At 19.8% G+C, this 10,312-nt stretch overlaps 3 protein-coding genes across 3 annotated transcripts in view; all 3 read left to right on the forward strand. All coding sequences in view use genetic code 6, as the record gives it.

Annotated features, from left to right (window-relative positions):
- Positions 1–179, forward strand: part of TTHERM_000096802 (zinc finger lsd1 subclass family protein) — a gene marked incomplete at both ends in the record, with an annotated part of 2,353 nt that extends 2,174 nt beyond the window's left edge. Inside the window, one exon of the mRNA XM_012796601.1 lies at positions 1–179. This exon is cut by the window's left edge and continues 779 nt beyond it. Within this exon, the coding sequence (XP_012652055.1) occupies positions 1–179 (179 nt within the window).
- A 2,577-nt stretch (positions 180–2,756) lies between these two features.
- TTHERM_00097810 (zinc finger lsd1 subclass family protein) lies at positions 2,757–6,045 on the forward strand (the record flags this gene model as incomplete). Its single annotated transcript, XM_001012127.3, has 10 exons — positions 2,757–2,863; positions 3,172–3,315; positions 3,411–3,551; positions 3,617–3,763; positions 3,977–4,120; positions 4,215–4,355; positions 4,420–4,566; positions 5,203–5,633; positions 5,682–5,868; positions 5,940–6,045. The coding sequence occupies 10 exons, from the start codon at positions 2,757–2,759 to the stop codon at positions 6,043–6,045; spliced, it is 1,695 nt and encodes a 564-aa protein (XP_001012127.3).
- A 3,885-nt stretch (positions 6,046–9,930) lies between these two features.
- The window catches only part of TTHERM_000097819 (hypothetical protein), a gene marked incomplete at both ends in the record, with an annotated part of 965 nt that continues 583 nt past the window's right edge, over positions 9,931–10,312 (forward strand). The window contains 2 exons of the mRNA XM_012796602.1: positions 9,931–9,977; positions 10,308–10,312. The exon at positions 10,308–10,312 is cut by the window's right edge and continues 258 nt beyond it. Of these exons, the coding sequence (XP_012652056.1) occupies positions 9,931–9,977; positions 10,308–10,312 (52 nt within the window). The remainder of the gene's footprint in view (positions 9,978–10,307) is intronic.

The following is a 10,312-nucleotide window of genomic DNA, read 5'->3' on the forward strand; positions in this document are numbered from 1 at the left end:
TATTTATGATCTTGTAAAGGCTATATAATTATATTTAACAGGTTCTATTTTAAAGAAAAGTAAGAGAAATAAATAACGCTAAACCTTAATAGATAGAATAATTTAATGACACTAATATTAACTAAATATTTGAAATGTTAGATTAGAAAAAAAATAAAATTGATTGGAAAAGATTTTGAATGGAAAATAAAAAAATATCTAAAATAATAAATATTTCTCAATTAAATTACTTCAAATGTTCTTCAAGCAATTATAATAAAAAAACAAATCTACGAATTAGTCATTTTAATGTAAAAAAGCAAAAGATTTATTAATATTTATTTAGTTTTAATTGTTTTCAAACAAAGAATGAACATTGAAATAAACTTTAAAGAAAATATTTAAATTATGTAAGCTTTAAATAATTTTATTTTTGAAACATCCAAAATTAATTCTTAGATTGATAAGGAAAATTAAAAAAAAGTAAAGCTTATTTTGATTGATTATTAATTAAAAAGTGTGTATGTGTATAAATTATATGAAGTAATTGATAATTAATGAAAAAGGATTTTAAACTTAACAAATTTATTTAATTTTTGGATATTTGTGTATTCAAGCATGCATTTTTATATGCTATTTGTGGCTTATATATATTTTTTAGTTAATTAATTAATTTTTGTGGTTAACAGATACTGATTTTCTCATATAAATACCATCAATTTAAATTAATTAGGAGAAGTTTTGTATTTTTTAGTGTTAGGTTTAATTAGTATTGCTTTAATGTTAATAATCAATTTTATGAATTTTTTTCTTCATTTGAAAAATATTTTGTATGTAAAATTTAAAAAGTTCTTTACCTCATCGTATGTATTTGTAAGATTGATATAAAATTAATTTTTTTTGGTGAATACATTTTTAAGTTTTTAGAATTTTAAACAGCAGAAAAAATACTATTAACAAAGACTATTAAAAAATTATCAATAAAATTTTAGAAAAAACTAAATAAATACAATAAATATCAATCTTGATTATTTACCATAAAATTTTTGTAATGCGTAAATATCTAATTATGATTTGATTGTAAATTGAGTGCTTTATTTCAATATTTTTTGTGATTAAAAACAAATTATGTTCAAACGATTAATACAGCATTAAAAGTTAAAAGAAAACTTAATTTGTTTTTTTATTAAGAAGATGATCCAAATTACTATAAACCTTTTTTTTCATAAAATTAACAAATTAAAATAATCTAAAAAAGTAAATCTAAGTTTTTGGCAGATTGATTGCACATAAAAAAAATGGGTTTTAAATAAATAGCTTTTATTATCATTCAGATGATATTTTTAATCGAAGGAGATATGGAAATAAATTAACAAGTAGATCTTTATTTATATTAAAATTATAAAAAATGTATTTTATTTAACCTTTGCTACTAACATAGATTTTTAAAGAAAATTTAAAGGTTTTTGATTTTTTTTATTTGTATTATTTTTATTTCAATTACAAAAAAATATTTTTATTCAATTTAATTACTTTTTTAATTTTTAACTTAAATAAAAATAATTTTATAAAATAAAATAGATTGCTAAATCTTTTAGATAATTATTAAGCTGTTCTGATGGATGTACGTAATAAAAAATTATTTATTTTGTTTTTAAATAAAAATAATTTAATTTATATTTAGATATTTTAATTGATATAATGACATTTTCTATCATACAGAGTGTTATATCTGTATTAGTAACTGTAGTATTTATGATGCGATTAATACATCTTAATGTATTATTTATGATGATCAATATTATCTAATGGAGGGGTAAAAACAAATTTTAATCATTAATTGAACATAAGACTGAATAATGAATGTTCAGATTAACATTTTTCAACTTTTAAGCAAACATTTATTTACTTTTGAAACTTTCATAATTAAAATGAAATCATTTTTTGATTAAAAAGTTATTTTAATTATAAATATAGACTAGATTATTAAAGTAAATTTTTAAAATATCCAACCAAATTAGGTTTATTTTAATATTTTTAAACAAAATACTTTGCAAAAAATACAAAATCTATTAACTAACTAAGCTATTTCTTTAGATTTAAAAATCAATTAGGTACTAATTAAGCTTTTGTGAGGTAATAAAATAGCAAAAAGTATAAAGTTTAAAAAATGCAAGGTAATTAATTGCGCTTTATGATTATGCCGCGGATTTTTTAATATTTATTTTTAAAAATTTCTAAAACTCAATCCCTAAAATATGTTATCTCATATTTAATAATTTAATAAAAAAGTAATAATTGCTTTTTATTTCAAAATCGATTCATTTTCTTGCAATCCACTTGGAACACTCTTATATATATTATTTTTTACATCTTCTTAAGTAAATAAAATCAAAACAAAATTAGTGAAATATTTAACTTTATTTATAAGTATTGTAAATAAAAAATTCAATATAATATTTGATTTTTGATTTTAATGATAAGTAAACAAAAAATCTAAAATAGATTTTGAATTTTAATTTTTTTGTTTTTGTACAATATTATTTATTAATACTCGTGTATGTAGCCTTGAAAAGGGCAGTACCCTAGGGTACTATATATAAGAAAAATATTAAAATTAAATATCAAAAAAACTTTATTTAATATTATTAATAAAAATATTAATAAATTATCTAATTAATAATAGCAGACAATCTTGTTAGGCTTGTGACATTTCTTGTAATGGATGCTAAGGACCATCAAATAAAAATTGTAATACCTGTAAATTAGGATATACTATGACATTGTAAGGCTGTATGAAATGCGATTAGTCTTGTAAAACATGTACAGGTACAAAAAGTACATAATGTGAAACATGCTCTTATAATTTACTCAAAACAGAAGAGTAAATTTTTATTGTTATTAAAATATTTTAAAGTTTTTGCATTAATTGTAAAAAACTGATTATATTAAATAACGAACGTTTTTAAATAAATAGCAATTAATGCATATCATGTGATTAAGATGGATATTTTGAACAATAGGGCTATTGTTATAAATGTGATTAAACTTGTAAAAAATGTTAAGGAAAAAGTAAAATAGATTGTATATCCTGTCCAACTGATAGTTATTTATTAAATTCGTAATTATTTTAATGATTTATTTTTATCATTTACTGAGCATATTATATAATTTTATTTTACCAATATTTAGTGGTGAATGTGTTTCATGTAAATAAGATAAATAATATATCCTTGGAGATAAATGTCTTTAATGCGATCCATCTTGCCTTTAATGCAACGGAGGTTTAAAAAATAGTTGCACAGCTTGCTAAAATGGAAAATATTTGACAAAAAAGTAATTAAAAATTATTATTCCTATTTAATTCTCATTAAAATGTTCTTCGTTTTTCTCCTTGGAAGGTTAGATTTATCCTTTCTTTTTATTAAAAGTAATGAATGTGTGGCTTGCGACTAAGATAGATAATTTTAACAAGGTCAATATTGTGAAGATTGTAATCCTTAATGCCTAAAATGTAGTGGAACTAAAAATAATTGCACAAAATGTGAAGCAAATTTATACTTAAATTCAAGGTAATGATAAGATTTGTTTATTAATAAAAATATTTTATAATTTCTATTTTTTAAATTAATATAAGCAATGAGTGTGTAAAATGTGAAGAAATAGGATAATTTAAATCTTATAATGGCAAATGTATATAATGTGATAAATCTTGCATTAAATGCGATGAAATATAAAATAATAAATGTTTAGAATGCGCACCATAAAAGTACTTAACATAAGAGTAATTATTTTGAAAACTAATTATTCATTTATTTAAAATATTTCTTTGTTTGAATATGAAATTAATTTATTAAATTAATAATTATCAGGAATTAACTCATTCATTCATATATTTAAATAGTTGTTTGTTTGAATATAAAATATACTTTATTAAATGATATTTGCTTTACTATGAAATAATTAATAAAATTAATTTAGTTTATTTTAAAAATAGAAACAAATGCATATCTTGTGATTAAGATGGATATTTTATTTCTTAAAAATATTGTCTCTAATGTGATCCATCTTGCCTTTAATGCAACGGAAGTTTGAAAAATAAATGCACAGCTTGCTAAAATGGAAAATATTTGACAAAAAAGTAATTAAAATTATTAATCCTATTAAATTCTCATTAAAATTTTCTTCATTTTTCTCCTTAGAAGGTAAAATTTATTCTTTCTTTTAATTAAAAGTAATGAATGTGTGGCTTGCGACTAAGATAGACAATTTTCACAAGATTAATATTGCGAAGATTGTAGTCCTTAATGCCTAAAATGTAGTGGAACTAAAAATAATTGCACAAAATGTGAACCAAATTTATACTTAAATTCAAGGTAATGATAAGATTTGTTAATTTATAAAAAAAATTATAACTTCTATTTTTTAAATTAATATAAGCAATGAGTGTGTAAAATGTGAAGAAATAGGACAATTTAAATCTAAAAATGGCAAATGTATATAATGTGATAAATCTTGCATTAAATGCGATGAAATATAAAATAATAAATGTTTAGAATGCGCACCATAAAAGTACTTAACATAAGAGTAATTATTTTGAAAACTTATTTTTTCATATTACTTAAAATATTTCTTTCTTTGAAAATGATATGACTTTATTAATTTTTGAGAATTAATTCATTTATATATTTAAATAGCTGTTAGAATGAATATAAAATGGCTTTATTAAATGATTTTCGCTTTACTTACTTAAAAATAATTAATAAAACTAATTTAATTTATTTTAAAAATAGCAACAAATGCACATCTTGTGATTAAGATGGATATTTTATTTCTTAAAAATAATGTCTGTAATGTAATTAAACTTGCTTAAAATGCTCAGGCCCAACATAAAATGATTGTAGATCATGTCCTAAAAGGTTGTATTTATTTGAAGAGTAATTTTATTATAAATTTTATATATTTAATTTTGCACGAAAAATAATTATTTTTTTTCTTCTTCTAACTTTAGTAGCTAATGCGTTTCATGTAATTAAAATGGAGTTTTTATTGATGGAGACAAATGTCTTAAATGTCATTCATCTTGTCTAACATGCAAAGGAACAAATAGCACTGACTGCTTATCATGCAGTAAACCTTAGTATTTATTAGTCAGGTAAAGTTTAATTTAAAAATTTTTCAAATTTTAATTTAAAAATTATCTTGAAAATATTAATTAAATAGTAATAGCACATGCACAGATAATTGTTACACTAAAAATGGATACTATATTAAAGAAAACAAGTGTATTCAATGCCATAAAAATTGCAGATCTTGTGATGGTGAATTAGAAGCTAATTGTAAATCTTGTAATTTAGGTCTGATTTTATAACCTACTTTAAAAAAATGTGATAAATGCGAAGAGGGTACATTTTTAAATAAGACTACTAATAAATGTGAATATTGTGATGAAACTTGCTTGACTTGCTCTGGAGTAGATAAAAATTAATGCTTAATATGTGCTCAAGGTTTAACCTTAAGCAAAGTCACAAATACTTGTGAAAACAACACTAAAATACAAAATTAATAGGATGAACTAGAATATGTTTAAAAAGTAGGTTGCTTAAACGAATAAAGTAAACCTGATTAAAATTGTATGTCAAGATTTGATACAAGTAAATCTCAAACCTAAATTCTAAATATTTTAATTATTTCAAACATAGTTTTAATAATGATTACTTCTCTTTTTACGCCATTTGGAACTTCACTTGGCTAAATTTTAATATAAAACTCCTAACTTATTGGAAACTACATATTCGCTTCCAAGTTGAATTCGCTGTGGATGAATTAACTTGAATTAAAAACATACTATGCATATCATGTAGCTACTATTGTACCGATAGTATTTAAGTAATCATCTAGTTAAACTTTATACTAATTTTAATCTTTTAATACACTTATTTCTGTAAATGATTTTGTAGATAGCTATCTTAGCAACTGCTTTATATCTCTTATAACCCTAGGAGTCATTATCTTTACTACTCTTCTTATCGCTGTGGTTTTGTCATCAGCTACTTGTAGGATTGATCATAATAATTAAAACAACAGTAAACTCTACCAAATATATTTCTATTTTAAATGGAATTTATTTGTTAATTTTTTTAGAATTGCTTCTAGCTTTTTGATTTTGAATGCAGTCTACTTACTTACATCAAAATAAAAGCTTGAAAAAATAGAATTAATTTCTATGGCTATTTCTATATTTGTGTATGTAATTTTGTAGCTTTATTGGAATATTAAAGTAGGGTTTAAATACTATTCAATATCATTTACAGACTTGGAATCAATTGAAAGTTTGACTTAAAAAGTTGAAGTATCTAATTGGCATTCTAGAATATTTTGGATTTTATGTGAGCTAAAAAAAGTGATTATAACTGTGGCTTAATCAATATTCATATTTACTTAAGATAAGTAGCATCTAAGTTGTTGGATTCATGCAGGTTTAAATATGGTGTTTATTATTTACATTTCTATATCAAAGCCATTTTTAGAAAAACAATTAAATTTTATTGTGGTATTATAAGAATTGCTCTTTGCAATATTAGTTGTTCTTTTAGGAGTTATTTTAATAACAGATAATGACTACAATGCATATAATTTAGCTAGCTTATCTTAAAATATGCAATTAAGTAAACTAATTTATAACTTTTTTCTATATATTATAATAATTTTTTAACCAAAGTATTTAGGTATGTAAGTTTTGCAATATAAGGAGGATTAATCATATTCTAATTACTAACAATTATTTAAAGAGTCTTGAAATATGTATAACAACTTTTACATATAAATAAAATAAGAGCTACAAGTGCAACTACACAATAAATTGAATAAATAAATGAAACTAATATTATCTAAATATTTGAAATGTTAGATAATAAATCATATAATTATAGTTGGTAAAAAAAAATATGAAATTATTGAAGTTTAATTTAAATAGTTATTAGCAAAATTACCTTAATACTAGTTAAATAATGAATACTAAAATTTTAAAATCTAATAATATGTTAAGATCACATTTTGGAAAATAGTTTTTTTATAAAGTTGCCCAAATTATAGTGTAATTTATCTTGTATTTAAACTTTTAATCTTCTAATAAAAATTTAAAAATCTTTTTTAAACTAGAATTTAAACAAAATATAAAATTATTATTGTTGGTACTTAATTCAGTAAACATTTTATGCAAATTAAAACATTATTAATTTACTGATTTTTTTTAATCTTATTTAAGAATTATTTAAATTTATATATATAAAATAGTGTTAGAACTAAATCGTCCTGTCAAATAAATTTAATTTATTTAAACGATCTAATGTTAAAAAGATTTTCTTAAATTATTATAAATCTTCAAATTAATTAAATGAAATCATAAAATAATTATTAATAGTTAAAAATTAGCTATGTTATATTTAATAGATATAATATATAAAACAATTAAATATCAAATAAAAATAATATCTACTAGGATGGAAATATTCTTTAGATGTTAAGAAAGAATATTAATATCAAAAGAAACTTGATTATTTTTCTTATGTAATTAATGTAAAATTAATATTAATTAATATGCATCTTTTAAAATTGAGTAAGTTAAAAATCAAAACTTAAAAATTAATGTTACAGTTATTACTATATATCTTCAGCATAAGCATGCACTAACTTTTAATAGAGAGGGAAAAATCAACATTTAATATTTCAAAAATTTAAAATCATAATTTATTTTTAAAAAAAATTATTATTTTATTTTATAAAATATTTAATTTAACCTACTCACCCTTAATTTTATGCAAATAAATGCATTTATATCGAAAATTTTACAAATTTAATAGCAGTAAAAACTATAAAAAGGTCAATAAAATACTTGCTATTATTAATTGTATTTTATGTATAGTAAATATTAATATTGAAAAAAATAATTTTAAATTCTATTTATTTCTATTATTATTTATTTTTGTATCTTACCATAAAATTATTTTTGTTTGATACCAAGAGGATTATATTTTAAAAGAAAGTATTTTTTAAGCGAAACTATATGAGTTTTTTAAATGATAATTTCACACTATTCGATACTTACTAAACTTAATTTACAATCAAATAAAAAAATTATTTTATAATACAATGTCATGAGCCTAGCATCATAAACTATTTCCAAGTTTAATATTTTTATTTTTTTGTTTTTTAATATCTCTTATAATTAATTAAATAGATTTTTACTACATTAAATAATTGTAAGTAAACAATTTTTAAATTTTTTATCAAAAGTAAACAATATTTTGATGAGTTATAAATATAATGTTAGGTTTAGTAATTAAATAGATGGGAATTTTTTAAACTTTGTAATATTTTGAATGTACTTAGACTTATTTATTTAATGATTTAATTAAATTAAAGCAGCAATATATGACTATTAATTGCTTGCTTAAGAATTTTCTCATTTGAGAAAACAATAAATTAATGTAAAAAATAACTAAATTTGTTATTTCTAAATCAGATTTAATTAGTATTAATGTAAAGGCTCTCTCTCTTACTAATATTACAGTATCTCAAACTCTTTTTATAAATACTGTAAAATAAATATTTTATCCCTCAATTATGCTTTGGTATATTATTATTTAAAGTGGTCGAATTATCATAAAAATATTAAAATTTTTTACCTACAAAAATTTAAATTAAAACAAGTTTTACAGTATTTCTTAAGATATAAAATTTTATGAGCTGTAACCATAGCCTTTAATTAATAACAATACTTCTTACTAGCCTCTATATAACTATAAATTTTTTTTTGAAAAATTAAAATATACACAACCATAAATAATTAACATCAATTTTTATGAGAATTATAATATAGACACTCAATATTTAATTGCAAAAAAGATATCAAATTTTGTGAGGCTATTTTTCTATCATCATCATCATCATCATCAGAAAAAAACAAAACAAAACAGAAGAAAGCAAAATAATTAAATTAAATTAAAAAAGATACAAGTTTCTAAAGTTATCAAAGAGAGGTTTAGCAGAGAGGAATCTTAACTTAAAAATTGACTATTTATCTAAAATTTTATTAAGACATCTAACAAATCAATAATTATTTATTAAATTAAATCTTTTAGAGTTAAAAGAATATATAAGATATATGAGTTTAAGAGTGATTGTTTTTATCTTCCTAGAAGTAGTATTTCTACCAATAAAAATGAAAGCAGTATAATTAATTACAGTTATTTTATATAAAAATAAAATTAATTTAGGCATTTTAAGAATAATTATACTAAAATAATACAAACATTTTTATAAAAAATCCAAACTAAATTATTCTTTCAAGAAAAAGAAATTTAAAATTATTTGATCGATCATAAAATTTGTTCATCTGCAACTATTTACTCTTATTTAATAAAATATTAAAAATAAATAGATATCTTTAAGGCAATTAGAATATGACTGCTATTAATAAGAAGAATTGTAAATTCGTTAATGTTAACTATTGTATAAATAGAAAGTTTCTAAAATATTTTTTTTCAAATTACAAATTTTTTCATTCATATTATCAATTTAAAAAGTTTTTTTTATATTACTTATTATAAATTTTTATTAAACTTTCTAGTGGAACTTCTTATTGCAATATTTGCGTTACAAATTGTTAAAGATGTAAGGGTGATCCTTCTAGTATGTATACTATGTGCTTAAAATGTGAAAGTGGATATTATCAGATAAATAAGTAAATAAAGATTTATCAGTCAATATATTAATAATTTCAAAATTTAAAATTGCAATTATAAAAACTATAATATTTATAAAACTAAATACTTGACAAATATATTTATAGCCAACAATTGAGTTAATAAATTCGGTTTTGCATAAATAATTTAATAAAATTTAAAAGAAAATAAAATATTATTCTGATATTATTTAAAATTTGACATGATGAACTATAAACGTTCATTCACATATTAAGACTCCAATATATTGAAGTCATTGTTTAAATTTTGAAAATTATACTTAATTAATTAATTAGTATTTAATCAAGTATATGAAGCAAAACTGAAGATTGAAAGTTATTGTTAAATTATTTGCTAAAGCTTATCAAACAAACAAATAAAATTAAAAAGATCTAAATGAACATCAATTCTTAATATTGATTACTTCTCAAATTAATAATAAAATAATATATTTTACATTCTATAAAATAATTAATTAGCCTTTTAGATTTATTTTTTAGGTTTAAATGCGATTAAATTTATTATTTTATTTTTTATTTAATATAATATTAAAATTTTAATAAATTTGTTATAATATTTCAGTTAAA

The sequence above is a fragment of the Tetrahymena thermophila genome, assembly GCF_000189635.1.
Source record: "Tetrahymena thermophila SB210 genomic scaffold scf_8254716, whole genome shotgun sequence".
NCBI lineage: Eukaryota > Ciliophora > Oligohymenophorea > Hymenostomatida > Tetrahymenidae > Tetrahymena > Tetrahymena thermophila.